At 47.0% G+C, this 20939-nt stretch overlaps 1 protein-coding gene across 1 annotated transcript; it reads right to left on the bottom strand.

The window, feature by feature from the left end:
- Nucleotides 1-8052: 8052 nt before the first annotated feature.
- LOC127341556 (ATP-dependent RNA helicase DEAH11, chloroplastic) lies at nucleotides 8053-20185 on the bottom strand. The gene is made up of 6 exons (XM_051367418.2): nucleotides 19217-20185; nucleotides 15350-18500; nucleotides 12369-13932; nucleotides 12171-12270; nucleotides 9150-9241; nucleotides 8053-8504 (listed from the first exon to the last, which is right to left on the bottom strand). Exons 1-3 carry the CDS (start codon nucleotides 20036-20038, stop codon nucleotides 12650-12652), a joined length of 5256 nt encoding a protein of 1751 aa, XP_051223378.1. The 5' UTR covers nucleotides 20039-20185; the 3' UTR covers nucleotides 8053-8504; nucleotides 9150-9241; nucleotides 12171-12270; nucleotides 12369-12649.
- Nucleotides 20186-20939: the final 754 nt, after the last annotated feature.

Here is a 20939-nt window from a genome sequence, read left to right as displayed (position 1 = left end):
CTTTCTAATTTAGGCGTGCACCTAACCGTGCACGGGTAAAATTCTATCTTCTAATCTAAGATGCAATCTACTATAATTAAAGATACACGGGCAATCTAGCCCAAACTCTTCGTGCGGGGCCGCTTCAGAGATCTTCCACGTGTAATTTTCCAAGCCCATCTCCCTTACGGCCCACCTCCTGATTTGGCCAAAATCTGGTGATAACACATGCCCCCCTGGTTTTGGCAATGATAATTTCAAAACCACTGCTTTTTTTCTTCGAAGGGTCATGTCATGGCGCAGCAGTCTGGCGCAAGATTCTTCATCATGATGACCCGTCTTTCCATCTTCTCGCAAAATTCGATAGCTTTGGTATCGCTTCCTCGAAACCGCAATGGCATTAAATTACCACCAGGCTTCTCATTATTTAATCGTGCCGATCGATTAGCTCTCTTCATCCCCTTCCTCTCGTTCCACCATCGGCCCCAAAAATCCTCTTACGCTACCATGTCTTCTTCCTCCTCTTCTTCTTCCGGTCTTTCCTATGGGTCTTCCTCCTCCCGCGAGACACCTCCGGACGTACGCGCACCAGAAGAATGGGACCAGGAGGACCATGACTTCTCCGTCTGGTCCGAAGATGACAAGTCACGACCACGGGGATGAAGATCTCCGGTTCTAGCCGATAGGGAACTGGAATCGGAAAGCGGGGATGACTCGCTCCCCTGGGACGGCTGTCCCTCTTCCGAAGAAGAGAAGGAAGAAGATGAAGACGACTCCCTCGAGGGCTACCCACCGGCGAAACGTCTCCGCATGTGGTGGGATGATGACGACAGCGATGATGACGAGGAGGATGAAGCTCCCATAGAGGGCTATGGGAGCAGCGATGAAGAGCCCATCGGCAGCAGTGCCGATGAGAGCTCCGAGGACGACGACGAGGGCAGCGACGGTCCATAGATAGGATCCACTAGTGTAGGTCTAGTAGCAGCAATTTGGTCAGCAGACCCTTCTTTTTGTACCTCTCCCTTTGAGCAATCGACTCATTCTTTGTAAGGAATCTTGATTATCAATGAAGAATTCCTCCAGTCTTGACTTTGCCGATCCGTTTTATGCTAATTTAGCCGATTATCAATTCGGTCACTGGCTAAAGAGCCGATTGCCACGCACCAGGTCCTCAAAATTTCTGCGCAGTCAGTTGCCCCCCGAGCCTTCATTAAGGCGAGGACAGCAGTGAATCGGCCAAACGTGCCACCATCTGCTTTCCGAGTCATGATGCAGAGCCAGCCGACTCCAAAGAAATCGGCTCCCCAGAGCAGAGAACTTTCAGGGCGAGCTGCCCCCCGAGCCTCGATCACGGCGAGAATAGGCTCTGACCTTAGGTAATCTGGTAATCCGAGATAGCCACCATGAAGAATCAGCCAGACTTGCCCCCATCGATCAGTTTCCTTCCACTGGGCGCCGATGTTCCACTGGTCTTGTATAACGGTACTAAAGTCGATGGCTTTGCATCGGCTGTAAAATTTTTTTTACTGGCCGATTTTTCCCCATCGGCCCCAATATTTTACTGCACCATGTTCTCCTATGCTCACATGTTCATCCGCTTAATGTGCCCCCCGAGCCGAATCTGTCAGGTGACTGCAGATATCGGCTTTGTAATGTAGCCAAGGCATTGTATTTGAACGTCGGCTCTGGTAGGACCATCGTTGACTCCTCCTGACTCATCAGCCGACGTAAACCGCTGTCCAGTAGATTGACGTTGCATACAGGCAAAACATATGATTAGGATAATTTTGGCCGATTGCTGGAATCGGCCTCCATATTGATTGAAGCAATTCAATGAAGGTTCTGTAATGTTCCTTCGTAGATTTTTGGGGCCGATCCAAAGGATCAGCCTCGCCATGTTCGAGTATAAGTTGGTTCTTGCTACTCGATCAGGCCGGTAGCTCTGTTGAGGTCTCGAAAATCTATAGCCACACGCCATCGGCCGTCCTTCTTCTCCACCGGTACGATGCTTGAGAATGCTCTGTCTGATCCTGGAACACCAAACTCCGCTGGAAGGATGAACACCATGTTTGTGCCAGCCGATGTTTCATCATCGGCTTTCCTTTGCTTGGGGCGCCACTCCATTTTCCGTGGACGACCCTCTTCGTCCAGGGTTCGCTGAACTTTCGCAGCCAGATCAGGTCGTGCCTTCCTTAACGTATGCAAGTATAACCTTTCGGCTTCCTCCAGGCCACGCAATCGCTGAACCCTGCGCTTTTGTGAACGGCTGAGTCCATCAGGGCACCACCTTGGCCGGTGGTACCTGTCTTCTTCTTCTTCTTGTCCCTCGTCTTCGGACTCCTCGAGATCTGCCCACCGAGGGACTCAAAGCACGTTTGCTTTGTGGCGGGAGAGGCCCTAGGCGCTTGAACACGTACACGTTGGCTGCCTCCTTCTTTCTCGGTTGCATTACGGGCAATTGCCGATTGTGGGCAATCGGCTCATTCCCGAATCCCGCAGTGTCCGAAGAAGGCGGTCCCAAACTGTCGTTGTCGTCTTGCTCCCTTGATTTTTCCGTGGCACGGCGCTCGTGCTCCTCCTCATCGCGATCGTGCCGACGATGTCTTCTGGCTTCTCTAGCCAGACGATCTCTCTCATCATCATCGTTGGATCGTCGGCGTTGGTCATACTGACTCACATACTTGTTGAGGAGGTGATCAGAGAGGGGTCTTTGATATCTCATGTTCTTCACTTCTCCCTCTGTGACGTAGCGCTTGCCATCATGACGGAGCCGATCGCGTGGAGCGGCCTCTTCGTGTCCTTGCTATGAGAGCACCGCCTCGTCTCTATCTTTGCCGTAGTGGTTCCTGTGTCCTACCATGTTGATGCTGAACGAGGATCCTGGCTGGCAACCTTCGTGGTAAGTGCACTCTACCATGTTAACGGCGGGAAGGGCTGGGTGTCGACCTTCATGGCGTATTGGTTGAAAATTAGACGCCCTTTTTCTATCGCCGCTTGGATGTGCCGACGCCATACCCTGCGGTCGTTGGTGGCATGGGAGAGCGAGTTATGCCATTTGCGTATGGCTTTCCGTTCAGCTCTTGCACCGTGGGGAATTTGAGACCTTCAGAATCGTCAACCGCTTCTCCTTGAGCAGGAGGTCGAAGATTTGCTCAGTCTTGGTCACGTCAAAATCAAATCCCACAGGCGGGCCTGGTGGCTTTACCCATTTGCAGGATACGGGGGTTCCTCCCCGAGTCCATTCAGCCATCGCTACCTCTTGGTCTCCCGCAGAACTTCGTCTTCCTCTCGCATCGACCAGGGCTCTTGCACGCTTGAACTTGTCTTGGTACAGCCCGGTGGCGCTGTTTCATATGCCGATAGTTTCGAACCATGTGCGCCAAGTGAGGGATAATCGCTTGGGAGGCCATGTCCTTGAGCCGTGTTGCAAGGCTCGCTACCGCCAACTCGATCGCTTCTTTTTCGATTATACGAACCGAATAACATCGGTTCCTAAGATTCCTGAAGCGCCGGATGTATTCTCGTCACGCTTCTCCGCACTTCGACGTAGTTGTGCTAGATCGGCAATGCCGCACTCGGAAGCCTTCGAATGGTACCGCATATGGAACTGCTCTTCCAATCGCTTCCAAGTCCGGATGGAGTCTCGGTGGCAAAGAGGTGTACCATCCGAAAGCCGATCCCGTGAGGGACCGTGAGAAGAGCCTCACGCGTAGTTGATCCGACACCGAAGCCGGTCCTAGTTGCGCCAAATATCGGCCCACGTGCTCGATGGAGCTGGAACCATCCGATCCACCGAATTTGGAGAAGTCGTGAGCCGATATTTAGGTGGTAGCGGGATCATCTCGTAGTCGTCGGGTACGGCTTGGAATAGCCGATGGCCCTTCTTTTCGGCACCATGCCGAACTGGTCTCTCGCATGGTACCGATCTCGATCCGTCGTGGCCGGGTCGCAGGAGTTGAATTCTCGAAGATTCGCCGGGGTGGCGTACTTAGCCAGCCATGTTTGCTTTTCCAGCTTCGAGCCAACCGCAGGAGCTGAGCTCGGAGGTTCGTCGGGGTGGCGTACTTAGTTAGCCACGTCGCTTCTCAAGCTCGTCGCCGACGTCCCTCCCGTTTTCCCAAGTCCCCGATGTTGTGGCCTGGTTTGTGAGTGCCTAGTTGCCACAGTCTGGCACATACGTGCACGTGTACCCGTGAGGAACCTCCTTAGGCGCCTCGGGCAAGAACTGGTAGTCACTAGGGTCACCACCGATCTTGTAGACGACGAATGCCGGTGTAGCCGGCACTTTCGGTGCCGCCAACGCATATGGCGCGGTGGACGGGACTGGAGTGGCAACTCTCCTTGATGCGTCCCGAGAGCTGGTCCCGACGGCGAGTACGGGTGCCTCATGATCTCCTGGATCACGCGAAGAGCGACACGCTCCAACGTGTTGACCAGGTTCTCGTAGTGGCGGTGTAGCGAGTGAGCCACCAAGTAGTTGATCTCCTCGCCGCAGGGACTGGTGCGTTCTTCCGACGGGGCGAGAGGTCTATCCCATCTAGTGCACCATTAGGCGAGAACCCCTTCCACCTGATGCCATGTGAACGGGTTCGTGGAAAGAGCCGATGAGGTCGGCTTCGAGGATGACTTTGATCTCGTCATACTTCTTCTTGAGCTCGTCCGTCGATCCTCGTACGTGATCGGCGTGCCGTCCGCCATCTCGGATGTAGATGGCGATGTGGTTGATGTAGAAGCTGGTCCCACCGAGCGTGCCGTAATGTGTTGTCGTCGTAAACCCACCGGCGGGCAGCGACGGGCAACACCGTAGAGCCGGGAACAACCTAGAGTCGCGGGCCGGCCGAGGTCCCTCCGAGCGACGGCCCGCAAAGCCTTCCGGTCACACGTCCGATGCCGATGCAAGGGCGTGCCACCTGACCTATACCTGGTCGTAGGAAGGTGATGGAGATGCCTCGCTTAGTTTCTCGCATGGCATACACGTAAACATTAAATACGAGCCTCGATCGGCTCTCGTGTTATCCCGTGAATCGGCTCAGGGAGCCGATCCACCCATGATTCGTACGAGGTGCACGAATATATGGTGGTCCTGCTTGATCAAGATAAAGCTAATGAGATCTACGACGATTTAGGGTTTTCACCGCATAATCGGATCATCCTACTCACGGTTGGGCCTCGCGGCCACGCACGGTGATCGTAAGCCGATCCTAAACAAGGCCTAAAAACCAACACAAGGTTGATCCCCGAACATCCTCGTTTAGGGCCGAACGACACCCTACGTGCCGCTGGATCCTCCACCCCTTTGTAAGGCCTAACTATTGCAGATATTAAACTAATCCTTGTAGAACAAGGAGCAATCGTAACGGATCAGATCTACTAAATAATGATCAAGCGGGGTGCCGCCCCCACACCTAAGATAGGTGTGAGGGCGGCTAGACATGCAAGGGTTGCACTACGATAGCATGTTACGCGAAGAACTATGCTAACCCTAACACATCTATGATAACTACGCTGCTCGCCATCAACAAGGCTTCAGTACGAGCAACGCATGAACAACGTGGAGCTTGTGCTGCCTAGATCGCAAGATGCGATCTAGGCAGCATGTTGCTTACCGGTAGAAACCCTCGAGACGAAGGAGTTGGCGATGCGCCGAGATTGATTTGTTGGTTGAACGTTGGTTGTTGTTTATTCCATAAACCCTAGATACATATTTATAGTCCAGGGGACTTTCTAATTTAGGCGTGCACCTAACCGTGCACGGGTAAAATTCTATCTTCTAATCTAAGATGCAATCTACTATAATTAAAGATACACGGGCAATCTAGCCCAAACTCTTCGTGCGGGGCCGCTTCAGAGATCTTCCACGTGTAATTTTCCAAGCCCATCTCCCTTACGGCCCACCTCCTGATTTGGCCAAAATCTGGTGATAACAAGTCCTCACTTTGCTTGATCATATCTTTGAATCCAGGAAGAGTTTGTAGATGAGTCCTTGAGCAAAGTTGTTCACCTTGATGTTGTCTTGGATGAGGTGCAAAGAGTTGGCATTGTGTAGTTTGGAAATCTTTAAATAACAGGGCTCAAAGTGGGTGTCAGGTTAAAGTTGGCAGATTTTGCCATTAGTGTATGTGAGCTTCATTTGAATTCAAATTTGATTTGAATTGGGTTTCTTTGATTCACAAAGTGCTATTGAGTGTTTATTAACATTTCACAAACATTGGCACAAGCTATCTTGGCCTAAATCAAAGATTTGCATTTTGGTCATAAGCACATGCATGTGTTGAAATGGTAATTTTTCTATTTCTTTTTATTTCTTCATTTTTGATCAAGGGATCATGTGTGATGGTTTTAGCATCCTTGTTCAACACCCAAACAAGTAGCATGGCAATAGCACACTAACATAATAATTCAAGAGGAGTTCTATGCATAGCACTTGTATTATTAAACGTTTTTATTAGTTGCTAAATTTAAATTTTGGGAAACCACCATTCTCATTGATTGAAATTTTTGGGATGTTACACACTCGAATATTTCAAATGGCGTTTTTATAAAAAGTAGTATCAGTCGTTTTTGCCAACACGCACTTTCCGAGGTTTGTGGTAAGTAAGTTTTATATATTCACGTTTTAGTTCCTGCAACCAAACATGATAGTGCAGATAGGAGGAGGTGTCTATGTATTAACTATAACCCAGGTTTCCTATCCAATACTCTTTTGAGTGATTGTAATCCTGTCTGATTTTAATAAAAGCTCTGAATTCAAAAAAAAAAAAAACAGGATTTTAGTTTGTTATACGCTGTTTGGTTTAGGGAAAACCAGTTCGGCCAAAATTCCGTACCCAAACAAGCATTCGTATGCCGAGATGAGCAACTTGGCCCCATTCATAATTCATACCTGGGCTGGGTCTGTTCAGTATAAGGTTCACATTTGCGGCCCAGTTGTGCTTACTGGGCCAGCCCAAGTCGTCTCGCGAAACCCTAACCAGGAACCTTGTGGGGGATGCGGCTATATATAATCAGACCTGTTCTTCCCGTCTGCCCATCGTCAGCCCGCCGCCTCTTCTTGCGTTTCTGTCCATCTCTCATTTGTTGTTCTTCGTGAGCTCAAAACTATTTTCTCTGTTTTGTGTTCTTCGATTCGACTCTAAGATTTTCGTTCCTCGTGTTTTTTTGACTTCGCAAGATCAGCTTCTTGTCTGGGCCTTGAAATTCACGGCTACAGCCAATCGGCAAATCATCCTGCCATCTTGCTAGATTAAAGTCGGCTTTCAACTCACCTGGATCTGATTACTCAATGATTTTCCGGGCCCTTTCCGCCGGCACATGCCATTAAGTTCTTTTTCCCCTTTTTCTTGTTTATTTTGCAAGATCAGCTTCTTGTCTGGACCTAGAATCTCACAGTTTCAGCCAATCGGCAAATCGTCCTGCCATCTTGCTAGAGCAAAGTCGGCTTTCAACTCACCTGGATCTGATTATTTGATGATTCTCCGGGCCCTTTCCGTCGGCACATCAATCATGTAAAGATTTTGTGTGTGTTTGTGTTTATGTGGAAGTATAGCAAACTCACTCTGTCCCAAAACCTGTCCATGTTTTGAGGCAATTTCTTCGTTTGCGAGATGGATAACCCGAATATCTCGTCCGCGAGTTAGGTATTTCTGTGATCTCGTGGAGGTGTTTTGGTGACATTCACTTGTGAACCAGTATTTTAACTTTCGTCTGAATATTTGTTTATTTTGTTTTTGGGGATCGGTATATTAATGCCTTACGTAAAGAAAGACCTCACATTTGACATAACGAGCTATCTCCAGAAGCAATGTATGGAGCGACCGATCTCAGAAACTCAATCCATGTTTAGAGCGCTGATAACTAAGGAGCACTACAGAATGCCGATAACTACAGAGAACCTGATAATGCTGATAACTAAAAGCACCAGAGAATTGTTCATGGGAGAGACGCATTGCTTTTTCGTCTGCTTCAATATGACTGGCATTCAATTGCCTATGCTTGCTAAGTTGTGTCAAGAACTGTCACTAGAATCCTTATGTATGCGAGTGAAAAAATGTAGTTTATAAATCTTAGAAAATCTAAGCTAACAGCTTACAAGGCTGCCATTTGATTAAAGTTGAGAACAGTTTCGCTTGTGATACACCTGTGATTGAGGTCTCATAGACGCAAGATCCCTGACAAACAGCGGTTTGAAAATCTAAGCTAACAGGGCTGCCACTTGCCACTTGTTTAACAAGTTGATAACAGTTCCTCTCATGATACACGATCGAGGTGATCCAAACAACGGTAAGAAAATCTAAGTTAGCAGCTTACATGATACACCTATGATCGAGGTGATCTTAGAAGCAATATCGTCCTTTCTAGCTGTCCCTGCTCTGGTTCTCTGGCGTTTATCTGCAGAAGTGAATGTACTGAAGGCAATCTGAGCTGAATTCTCTGGCCACATCGATGTTGAACAGGTGACGCTTTCCGAGATCTTCCATCCGTTGTTGGCCATCGAGGCAGCTTTGGTGTCTGGTAATGCATAAGCACTACAAAGCACAAGGGCAAAGATTTTAACTCCATGGTGGCCTAAATATTTTGATCAACAATAAAGCGGTGGCAAAAGAAAGAACATTCTAGATTTGTCGATGATAAAAATTGTGAAAATCCAGATGAGCACAAATTCAATTCAGAGATCACAATCAATCTAAAAGGCCAAAATAGTTAATTCTACAAGCAAAGAATCAGCTAACTGACTTCCTACAAGTTTCTTCACTACATGATGCAATCACATCGATAACTATCAAAAATAAAAACATGGTATATTCAGAGCCTCTTTGTTTAGGTTTTACAGACTTTCCACAAAAATAAGCAAAAATATATGTTTTCATGATTATACGGGCATTTTAGACAATTCATCAGATCACAGATTACAGCCAGACAGCTAGCTAAGTTGCCAAAGAGGCCAGCAACAGCCAGCCCAACAAAGAGGCCCTCATCTAGTTAAGTAGTAAGATTACTGGGAACAACAAATAATCAGTGAAAACAAGGCTAAGAGCAATGGACATAGCTCGTGGTTACTATGTCTACATAATCACATTATAGTTCTGGTAACCTTGTTTAACATTTCACAGAAAACAATTCTACTTATAGTGCTACCAAAGCAGATGTTTGTGGAAGGTTTTAGACCTCACCTTTCCAACACATGATCTGCTTCCTGAATATATATCACCATAGTCATAAGAGATTATACATTCTGAATCTCCCATTCTGCTTGTTTCGGAATCTATGAGCAGCCAAAACAGCCCACACATTATTAACATAACATATGAAGCTGTGTTCTGATATATCTATTTAATCATTCAGGAGAAATGCACATAACATTAGAACGCTGTGCTACAATTTTAATTGCCGCAATCTATAAAGCAGGCCATGAGATTCTCAATCAAAGGAACAAACATATAAATGAGATATATAATATATAATAGTCTTTTGAGTCTCATCCCAAAATTTCAACCTACAAATCAACATAGCCTACAAATATATAGACGTGTCCACCAAATAAGCACCATAAAATTTATTAACATAAGATGCAACCCCTGAGAGCTAATTGATCTTCAATAGGCCATTTGTTCAATCCTTGTCTATTTTCAAATCAATTGCTGCTGTGTTTAATCTTTCTCTTTATTTCCTAATTTGCCAACATTTGGATCCATAATCTTTGTCTGTTTTCAAATTCTCACAAGCTGTAAGCCTTTAATGTCTGCATGCTTATTCATATAATCATATCAACAATTAGTGGGAGAAGCAGGTAACAGCTAATGTACATAATACCAGAGGGACAATATACCTAAGCAGATGATGGCCTGGTCTAAGCTTGGCTTCTTCCCCCCTCTCAAGGTTTAGCCTAATTTTGACCATGAAATTAACTACTCCCTCCAATCCATAATACGATATTATGGATCAGAGGGAGTAATACAATATGAGTCATATGCCACAAAAAAATATAAAAAATGCAAAGCATTTACCAAGTAATTAGACTGCTTCTGTTTTTATTTCTGACACTTAGTGTTCAACGTTTGAAGGGTAGGTATAGCGCAGTGGTAGAATATATCCTCCTGGAGGTCCTGCTTTCGAATCCACCTCTTCGCATAAAAGCAACGAAAAGGCTGCCTAGAAATCCCCTTCACCAAAAAAACCCCAAAGGTGTGGGAGCTTTGGGTACGCGCTTTTGAGTGTCCAACGTTTCCTTTAAAATTATGTGCTGCAATCTAAAGATGTATTTTAATATGCCAGCATCTTATGTCCATAATTTTAGTGATAATACTTCACCGTGTATAGTACCTGTTGACACAGATAGTAAAGGGAAGAGGCCGGCTGTTGCTATGCACATTCAGGAAAGTCTGAAGAAAAAGAAAACAAAAATAGGTGACAGTAAATGGGAACCACCACCATTAGGTGACTAAATGCAAATTGTTGATGGCTCTTTCCTAGAACAAAATGGTGTGGGAGCAACAGGCATTGTAATTCGTGACCATCTACGCAAAGTAATTGTTGCAGCTGGGTGTAGCAATGCAGAAGAATCAGAAGCACTTGCTCTCATCGATGGACTAAAGCTAGCCAGTGAGTGGACAAAGGATCCAATTATTTTAGAGTCAGACTGTATTTCGGTGCTTACTGATCTGCAGCTAGGGAAGGTGTCCTTGTCAGAGAAACATTTATTCAGATTTTGTAGATTATGCTTCGGTGTTTGGGAACTGGAAATCTATCTATGCTAAGAGCATCTCCACCGGTGCCTCCCAAATAAGTGCCGGTAGGGGCGTCGGCACTGCATCCTCCATTTGGGGGTGCTACTCCCACACCGGCGCCCCCAAACCGGCGTCCCCAATAGGATTTTCTTAGACAAACTAAACATTTTCTTGTAGTTTCATTTTCATGTCATTCAGGACCAAGGAATGAATATTGTTTCAGCAGAGCGAATCTGGGTTCACTTCACGGGCAGTAAAACATTATGCATTCCTTGATTCCGGATGACATGTGAAATCGGCTTCAGCTCTAGCCTACTGGCCGGCCGGCTCCATGGAGAGGTGGACGATCGATCGCTGCTGCGCCACCTGCTCTATCTGCTGCTCCTCCGTCGTCGATTTCCCGCTGCTCTCTCCGCCGCGAACGCCAAGTAGGCCGCTCTATCCGTGGCCGCCGCCTCCTGACGATGCTGCTGCTCCAGCTCCTCCCGTCGCTAACTGTGCTCCACCTCCTGCCTCCCGTAGCCGCAGCTGCATCTCCTCCAAGCGCCGCCGCTCGTAGACTTCATCCTGACGCTGCTGCTTCCCCCCGCACCTCCCGCCGCCACGCAAGCTCCTCCCACGACTGTCCGCTGCCGCCACTCCGCCTCCTGCTACCGTCGCTCGTCCGCGACAAATGCATGTACGATCGCCGCTAGGGCCGCCTCCTCCCACGCCTCGTACTCTGCGAGCTGCGGGTCCTCCTCCACGACATCTATGGTCACCGCTAGCGCCACCTCCTCCCACGCATCGTACATTGTGGGTTTAGATTTTTGCACAATTGGAAGGAGGGGTAATATAGACCAGCAGCGAGGCGGGAAACCTTCCGCGCGGCCCATCGCAAAACGCGATGCGCCGACGTGCCCGATTCGCGCCCTTCGCGAAGGGGCCGACACGGGGTTGCCGGCGTTTCTATTGGGCTCGAAAACTAGCCGGCGCTTTTTTGGGGCGCGCCGGTGTGAGCCCATTTTGACCGCCGGCCCCCAAAACGCTATCAGGGCCGCTATGGGGCGCCCCGGTGGAGATGCTCTAAGAGAGCAAAAAACAATATTGGTCACGAGTGTGCTGCCTTTGTGCGGCGGGTAGGTGTCGGGTGTGTCTAGAACAATTGTTTCTCAGGCCGTATACCTAAGGCGCTGGCCTTAGATTGTAACAGAACATTATCTATCGAATGAATGAAGCTCTTTAGCACTAAAAAAAAAATCGCATACAGAATAATCAAATGAAAACTAATTAACGGTTTGCAACAATTCCCAAACTTGGGTTGATTAAATGTTCTCTACGAAGAACTGGGTGCATCTTCGAAAATTTTGTCCTAGAAATCACTACCATTACAGAAATAAAAAAAGTATATCCCGATGAGCATCCCTACTCGCCACCATGGCAGCAAAAAATAAAGAAATTTGCAGAAACAATATCACAAAAACCAACCTCTTAGAACGCTTGTGCTGGCTGGGGTATTGGGGAAGGGCTTTGCTGGTTTCGAGAAGGAACAGTGTCATTCCTACTGCAGAGCCTCCATCTCACACACCTTATTCAAACCAGGCAAAAACTGAATGAAATAAGCATGAACTCCAAAATGGAACTATAGCACAGAAGAACAAAGTGATCTGGGTAACAAACACTCACTCTGTGCAGCTTAGAGTGGATGAGCTCATGAGCAGAGAATCGGGAGAAAAGCATTCAGCAAGGATGCACCCCTTCTTGCAAAGTTTATGGTTTCAATTGCAACGACTTCACAGCTCTTGAAAAGCATTCAGCAAGGATGCTCCCCTTACTGCATTATTCAGCAATACATATTTTGCCAAATGTGGCAATTTCCAAGACTTTATAACAGTTCCGAATGTACAGCACATTTGAGGTTTTCCAGGATGCAAGACTGCCAGCATGTACAAATCTACAACTATGTTCTAAACAATGTCCACAAAGGATTGGTGCACAGACCTTAGATGGCCATAACACTCCTCGCTGCTCCTGAAGTTCGCCAAGCATGCCCAGCAAATATGGCTGCCACATCTGCACTCAACATGGTTGCAGCCATCAGCTTTCTCGATAGTGTACCCACAGCAAGGGCAGTTCTTCACATTCTCCTTCCCTTTACGCCATTCACGCAGTGTCGTGTCTGGGTCTTCCTTGTATTCTTTGTATGCCTCACATGATATGAAAGGATGATACTCAAGATGGCACTTGGTGCAGATCTCCACATAGCAAGCCCCACAGACAAAAGGTTTGGCCTCTGCATCTGGAGCTGCCACCTGGTAGATCGACCGGCAATCCGGTGTTGGGCAGAAACGGTACATTCCTGCCCTGGATGCAACAAATGCCCTCAGGGAAGCTCTAAATAGGTCATCCATCTTCTCTTTCGACACAAGGTGCTTCAGGTCAACAATGAGGAAGGGCTTCTTGCACCCGGTTCTGAGGCAACAAAGAGGGAACCCATCATGTGATTTTGTGGCAGATTCACACTGGTCCACCAAGCAAGCACGACAAAACACATGCGCACACGTTTCAAGCTTAAAAGGATCTTCAGTCTCACACAAGCAAATAGGGCATGTATCATTTGACAACTCATTGTCATCCACCCTTTGTTTATCTTCTTTACTGCCTCCAACATTCTCTGACGGAAGTTGAACCAGAGCATTGCTTTTAACAGAGATTATCAACTCGGAGACCATCCCTTCCACTCGTCGCTTGTCCTCTTTACTGCCCCAAACTTTGAGTAAATGGCGGTGCTTATGTAAGTCAACCTTTACTGTGGGCATCTCTTTCTTGAATCCTTCCAGATCAACTCCAAAAATTTCTATTGTTTTCTTCATCAAGTCTGGAGGGAGGTTATGCCCACGAAGAAAAATTTCAAGAGGCCTCTTCTCAAGGAGCTGCAGAAGTACATGAACTAATTTCTCCTCTGCTTCAGCCATATGATTTTGGTTTCCAAAGACTTTAATATTTAGACTTCGCCTGTCATACATAATGTAAGTACCAGTCTCTTGTTCAATTGATTTCAAATGTGTTACACCATCACGGGACAAGAGCATATGAACTGCACTTAGTGTCAGATCTGGGTGGTTTATGGTTTTCCCTTTCATCAAAATTTCAAGCGGCCTTCTCAAATCTGCTATTGTTTTGGTGGCATTTGCAGTGAGCTTTACTCGAAAAATACCATTCTCAGTCTTCTCAAAACTGTAAGACACACCTGCATGATGTAGAGCCATTTAAACTTCAAACTCAGCAGCAGATATGAACACACATTCTCCTAGAAACATCAATAAAGTAACACCCCATTGATGTTAGAGCAAATGGCATGCTCCCTGACTTAAATTTATATGAACCATAACTCATAATGGTTATGAAGAAGTTGAGATAAAATATAAGGTGAGCTTTATAAGTACTCATGTTCCCTGACTTAAATTTATATGAACCATAACTCCTAGTGGTTTTCTCCCTGGAGCAAATAAAGATGGAAAATAATGTAACTGGGAACCATATGTGCATGATCCTATCTCAAACCACCTTATCAGCCAATATAGGCTTTTTGAAGTTTCACAAAAAGAAAACAGCAAAGCCAGCAGTAGTAAGTTGCTTCCTAGGGAGGTAGGCATCGTAGATGAGGGAAAATATGGCTCAAAAATACTGGCTAGCTCATATAAACTAAATTAAGTGAAAAAAAGGACAAAAAAGAATAAAAAAAGCAACCGGAATATGATTCAACCAACGGAACAGTGAATTTTTTTAAAGTATACAGGGAATGAGGAGTGCATGCACACCTTTTTGGCTTCGGAAGTTCTCAAGCAGAGAAGCAACTTCCAGGCTGATAACATTGTAAACACGTACCGGACAGGACAGAGTGCTATGAAATACATGCTTGCATTCTATGATCTGCCAAGGTTGACAACAAGGAAGAATACTTCCTTGCATGATCCTATCTCAAACCACCTTATCAGCCAATATAGGCTTTTTGAAGTTTCACAAAAAGAAAACAGCAAAGCCAGCAGTAGTAAGTTGCTTCCTAGGGAGGTAGGCATCGTAGATGAGGGAAAATATGGCTCAAAAATACTGGCTAGCTCATATAAACTAAATTAAGTGAAAAAAAGGACAAAAAAGAATAAAAAAAGCAACCGGAATATGATTCAACCAACGGAACAGTGAATTTTTTTAAAGTATACAGGGAATGAGGAGTGCATGCACACCTTTTTGGCTTCGGAAGTTCTCAAGCAGAGAAGCAACTTCCAGGCTGATAACATTGTAAACACGTACCGGACAGGACAGAGTGCTATGAAATACATGCTTGCATTCTATGATCTGCCAAGGTTGACAACAAGGAAGAATACTTCCTTGCATGATCCTATCTCAAACCACCTTATCAGCCAATATAGGCTTTTTGAAGTTTCACAAAAAGAAAACAGCAAAGCCAGCAGTAGTAAGTTGCTTCCTAGGGAGGTAGGCATCGTAGATGAGGGAAAATATGGCTCAAAAATACTGGCTAGCTCATATAAACTAAATTAAGTGAAAAAAAGGACAAAAAAGAATAAAAAAAGCAACCGGAATATGATTCAACCAACGGAACAGTGAATTTTTTTAAAGTATACAGGGAATGAGGAGTGCATGCACACCTTTTTGGCTTCGGAAGTTCTCAAGCAGAGAAGCAACTTCCAGGCTGATAACATTGTAAACACGTACCGGACAGGACAGAGTGCTATGAAATACATGCTTGCATTCTATGATCTGCCAAGGTTGACAACAAGGAAGAATACTTCCTTGCAGATGGTCCAGTGCTCTTGCAGCTTCTTGATAAAGACTTCCATCAAAAGTTAAAGTTGCTCTCATCATTGAATCATTTTCCTCTGGAGGGAACACCTCAACACGGAAATTTTGTCCAGGAAAACTCTTGTTTCGCATGAATGAAGAAATTTCTCTAATCAACGCTTCTTCACATACTGAAACAGAGGGGCCAGCTATGGCTCCCTTGACCCTGAGTAAACGGATATTAAGGATTCTCCTTGTTGTTGTGCTACGGAAAGCATCATACAGTTCTGGCTCCGTGACATGCAATGGAATTCTTTCGACAAAGACACAGTTCTCCTCCTTCGTACTAACCCTACAATTGACATACCTTCCATCAATTCCTAGGGCAAAGCAGTCATTTGCAACAGATTGAGCTTCCCCGCTGGCACATGTTACAAGTGCAAGGCCCTTGCTTGGCTTACGTGGCCAACATAATTTAGCTCTTACTGCAGGAAATGGTAATCCTTGATTATCGGAAGAATACACAGGAACTACTTTTAGGGAAGAACCATGAAACTCTACTCCGTTCAATTTTGAGACAGCATCTTCAGCATTTTCAGGTTTGAGGAATGTAAATTTACCCCATTTAGTTTCATCTGAAGCTATGCGGAAATTTCTGGCGAATTTATGAATATTAACAACACCGGAGACAAGACTATCCACCAGACAAATGAGCTCCATCTCATTGATGTCATGGGCATTTTGATGCAGAACCTCTACTGTCAGATATCTCTTCTCAAGTTCCAAATGCTTGATTTCAGCACCTGAGCCAAATAGTGCAATGGGAGAACTGCCACACCTCTCAGGAAATAAACTTCTCTCAAGGCATTCATTCCGCATCATCTTACCTTCACATTCCAAAGCATTGTTAACAATGCAAAAGACCTTTTCCATGTGCTGTTCTGTAGCAAACAGAATAACCTCATTATTTTTGAAGTTAATTTCAACAGTTAATCGGTCATCCCTGCATTCTTCCTGGAGACGTGAGACAATCTTCTGCTTATTTTGGCCAGATTTGCCACAAAATTTTCCTAGCAGGTTATTACCAAGCCCGCTAATCACCTTTATCTGCAATTTCTGTTTCTCCAGTTGCTGAATGAAAGACATTGGGTGAATTGTACACAAGGCATCATGATCAACAGCAGTTACGCATACCAAATATTGATTTGGCACTGACAAGATTTCTGCAAACACCACCCACTCTGGCTTGATGCCATAATTGAGCAATGAGCATGAAGGATGAAGGTTCACAACCTGATCTGTAGAAATCACCTGGTAACCAGACCTTTCATGTCCTAAAAACATAGCAAGATTACCTGCAAGAGATGACAGGATAATTCTCTTCAGCAACTTATCATGCACAGTGGGAGCCTCAGGATTCCAACACCAATAACTTGGGATAATAATGTTCAGCTCATGCTTTAGGCACTTTTCAAGTTCTGATATAGTTTCCTGGCACCTCCTCATGGTCTTGGCGTTGATGCTGTTCTGCCAGCACCACATATTCCTGTTTTCATGTCCATCCTCCCATTTCTTATAAACAGCGAGTAGAGTGAACAGATCTCCATCTTGGTGACACAATCGGACCTTCTGAAGGTCAGCTTTATGTTTCTCCTCATCAGTGCCCACTCTACAAAATATACTGCTAGAATTTGCCATAACAGCAGCTAAAACAACACCTTCCTTCCTCAAACCAAAACTGAAGCAATCAAGCATAATTTTTCCAAGCCTTGGCTCAATTCCCAATTTTACCAAGTGGCGTCCAATATCAGTCAGCTCAAAGCAATTATATTTACATTTGATAGCACCCAACTGTTCAAGGTTCTTCACAGCTATATTGATAGCTTCTGGATTTGGGGCATCAACAAACTCAAAATTTTGTGCATCTTTAACACCCAAAGCAAGTATTCTCAGAACAGCAGTGCCGAGATGAACTTTACGGATTTCAGGTTCTTGATGCACTTCCATCATACTGAAGTCAGATTGGGAGTAAAGCCTATAACACTTCCCTGCTCCCGTTCGACCTGCCCGGCCAGCACGTTGATTAGCTGAGCTTTGGGAAATCCAATTTACTTTCAGGACATTGAGGCCGCTGGTAGGAACAAATCTGCTCTCCTTGACCAGACCAGAATCAACAACATACTTCACTTCTTTTATAGTCAGTGATGTTTCAGCTATATTCGTGCAGAAGATAATTTTTCTCTTTCCAGGAAAGCTTTTAAAAACACGACTCTGTTCTACAGGGGAAAGCTTTCCATGCATAGGAAGAACCACAGCCCTGGCATCACTGAAATTTTCACAAGCCCATTCAACTTCCAGTTGAGATGTCAAGAAAGCAAGGATGGCACCCTCGTCTTCACCCTTGTGAATAATGCTTACCTGTCTTATAACATCATCGACATAAGCAGCAGTGGCACAAGCACCACGTGGAGAATTTAGCCCAGTATTCAAAGAAGCCTCCACTGACAAATCTGGCACATATTTAATTTCAACAGGAAAATTTCTCCCTTTCACATGGAAAGTTTGACAGCCATAAAAATATTCAGCAAGTCTATTAGCGTCAGCAGTGGCAGACATTATAATGAGTCGCAAATCCAACCTATCAAGCAGCTTCTTCTTGATCAAAGCTAAGAGAAGATCAGTGTTCAAGCTTCTTTCATGAGCTTCATCAACAATGATATATGAAATGCCACTCAGGTCTGTATCGTCCATATAGTGATGTAAGAGACAACTATCTGTGCAAAATATGATCTTAGAGCTTAAATCTTGGGAATTAAAAAAGCTTGAATATGATGACACGAAATTGTCCTTGTAGCAGCCCTTGCTTTCTTCATCTACTCTATGTGCCAGCGACAGACCAGCAACTTTCCGCGGTTGCGTGCAGACAATTGAGCCATTTGCAGCAAGACCTGAATCAGCAAGAAACTGGACTAGTTGTGTGCTTTTCCCAGAACCAGTTTCCCCAATTAAGATCATAACCTGTAGAGAACAAAGTTCATACAAATTAAATCATGATTTTTGCATCAGCATGTCATGCTCTGCAAACGCAAATGAACAGATAAAACTAAATACACAGAAAACTGTGGGGTCAACGCTGATTGCTGAGTATTAGACAAACTACATAATCAAAAATAGGAAATTTATATCGGAACAACGTGCCCGCGATTGAATCCTGCCGCAACGGAATAACAGGCGTCGGATCTGTTTTCCCCCTGGACACGTGGCAAGTTGACAATAGTTCGCGGCAAAAAAACACCATGCCCTATTGGATCCTGTAGAAACGGAACAACAGGCGTGGGATCTGTTTCCCCCCTGGCCACGTGGCAAGTTGCCATTCTTTCGCGCCAAAAAAAATTAACGCCACGCCCTATTGGGATCCCAAAAATTTGTTGCTTCGTCAGCAAAATGCACCTAATAGTCCTTTAGAAAAGCACAAACAGGATTATCATGTCAAGTTGCCAATACAGATGAAAATTTTATAAACTCGATACACGAAACTCACTTTAATTACAGCTTCGGAGTACACCTAACCTACGTATACGAGGTTAGAACTAAATGGCACATTGTAATAATTTGATAACATGCACAACAAAACTCCATAAACTAGTATTTCCCCATTCTTCTAAGCATGAAGTGTTAATAAAGGATCGAATGGCTCACACTGCACTGCAAATTTGCAATGTCATCAAACCCACCTGGTTATTGAAAATGTGATCAAGAATTTTCCTGCGGTATGCGTAGATGGGTAGCCCCTCGTTGAGCCTCCTGCACTCGCGCAGCATCATCATGTGCAACCTCACAAAGTCCACATCCTCGCCTTCCCTGATAATCCCAAACACATCCACCCCCTCCTCATCCACCTCTTCCTCGTCATCCGTCCCACACAACATGGCACGCCGTATGGAATTCATCGCTGCTTTGTACTCTGCAATTTTGTCATCCACCAAGTCCTTCTCAGCCTCCAGTGTTCTCTTCTGGAGATCGAGCTGATCGAAGTCGCGGAGTTTATTGTGGGCGCGCAGGCGGTGTTTCACGGACTGGATGGAGACCGCGAGCTCGGCGGAGCGCGCGGCGCAGCGGGAGACGAGGTCGGAGTCGAGGAGGCGGGACGCGTGGGAGGCGAAGAGGGAGGCGAGGAGCGGGTAGGCGTGGGCGGCGAGCGGCGCGTCGGGGAGGTGCGGGTTGATGAAGTGGAGGCCGTCGAGGCGGAGCGACCAGAGCTCGCGCGCGGCCTCCGCGGCTTTGGGGAGGGAGCGGAAGAGGAGGCGCGCGGCCTGGCGGCCGGAGGAGCTGACGGAGAGGCTGTCCGGGGGTGGAGATTGGAGGCCGGCGACGAGCGCGTCGATCTCCGTGGCGGACGGGGTGGAGGAGTCGGGCGCCGCGCGGAGGAGGATCACCGCGTACTGGCGCGCGTGCGGGGGCGGCTGGCGGTGGGGCTGCTGGTTGTGGTAGCGGTGGGGAGGCGGGGAGCCCCGATCCGGCGGGCGGTACGGGCGGCGGTCGTGAGATGGACGCATGGCGGCGGCGGTGGCGGTGGCGGTGGCGGCGGCGTGCGCTCCGAGGGTTTGCGGAGGTTTCGGCGATGGATTTGTTTGCCGGTGTCGAGCAGATCGCTTCTGCTAGGGGACAGAGCGATAGACTGGCTGGCTCCAACGGGATGAAGAGCAAATAAACCGTTCTGTGCAGATAAACCGCAAATCTTGCAGCAGGGTTCGGTTCGGTCTCGGTCTGGCCGGTGTACAAGGTTATAGAAAGACTAGAGAGTATAGGTGTAAGAGCATCTGTAACAGAGCCCGTAAATCTCGTCCGAACTGAACTTTTCTGTCGGATTTACGCGTTCGGGTCGAAACGCGCGCAGAATAGCGCCTGAATACATGGGCGGGCCCGTAAACGAAGTTCAGGGGCCCGAGAAATCGAGCGGACGCCCCGTATTAAAAGAGTTCGCGGAGGGGAGTTCGGTTCGCAAACCCTACTCCCCTCCGCTGTTCCTCTCCCTCCGCCGCCGCTAGTCGCCAGCTCCGACGAGCAATCCACGTAGCACGAGCAACCGATCTGAAGCCCGCCGCCCCGCGATGGCTTCCCGTGGAGGATCCGGCGGCCGTGCCGCGGGATTGGGCGGCGGCGACTCACCGCCGCATCCGCCTGTCTTCCGCACCGACGCGGAGCGGCGGAAGTGGAACAAGAGCGAGGGCGCTCGGAAGAGGAGCGCTCGCCGGTGGACGAACTGGGGGCTCACGCCCCCAGAGAAGCTCGCTCGCTACGGCCCCGCCAGCGAGGGCTCCTCCTCCGGCCAGTCGAGCCGCGCACCGCGGCTGCCCGTGGCGGAGAGCGAGGAGGAGGACGACCTCGTCCCCGCGCGCTCGCTGACCATCTCCGCCGGGGACTACGTCCACGGCAGCAACGAGGAGGAGGCCGTCC

Source organism: Lolium perenne, chromosome 3 (genome assembly GCF_019359855.2).
Source record: "Lolium perenne isolate Kyuss_39 chromosome 3, Kyuss_2.0, whole genome shotgun sequence".
Classification (NCBI taxonomy): Eukaryota; Viridiplantae; Streptophyta; class Magnoliopsida; order Poales; family Poaceae; genus Lolium; species Lolium perenne.
The sequence above is the reverse complement of the archived record's forward strand: the minus strand, read 5'-3'. Positions and strand labels throughout refer to the sequence as shown.

Bases quoted from the DNA above. Each gene is read 5' to 3' on its own strand.
- LOC127341556 (XM_051367418.2), bottom strand. From the start codon at position 20,038: ATGCGTCCATCTCACGACCGCCGCCCGTACCGCCCGCCGGATCGGGGC. The intron at 18,501-19,216 runs GTGGGTTTGATG...TGTTCTCTACAG, and splicing joins ATCACATTTTCAATAACCAG to GTTATGATCTTAATTGGGGA. The intron at 13,933-15,349 runs GTGTGCATGCAC...TACATCATGCAG, and splicing joins GAACTTCCGAAGCCAAAAAG to GTGTGTCTTACAGTTTTGAG.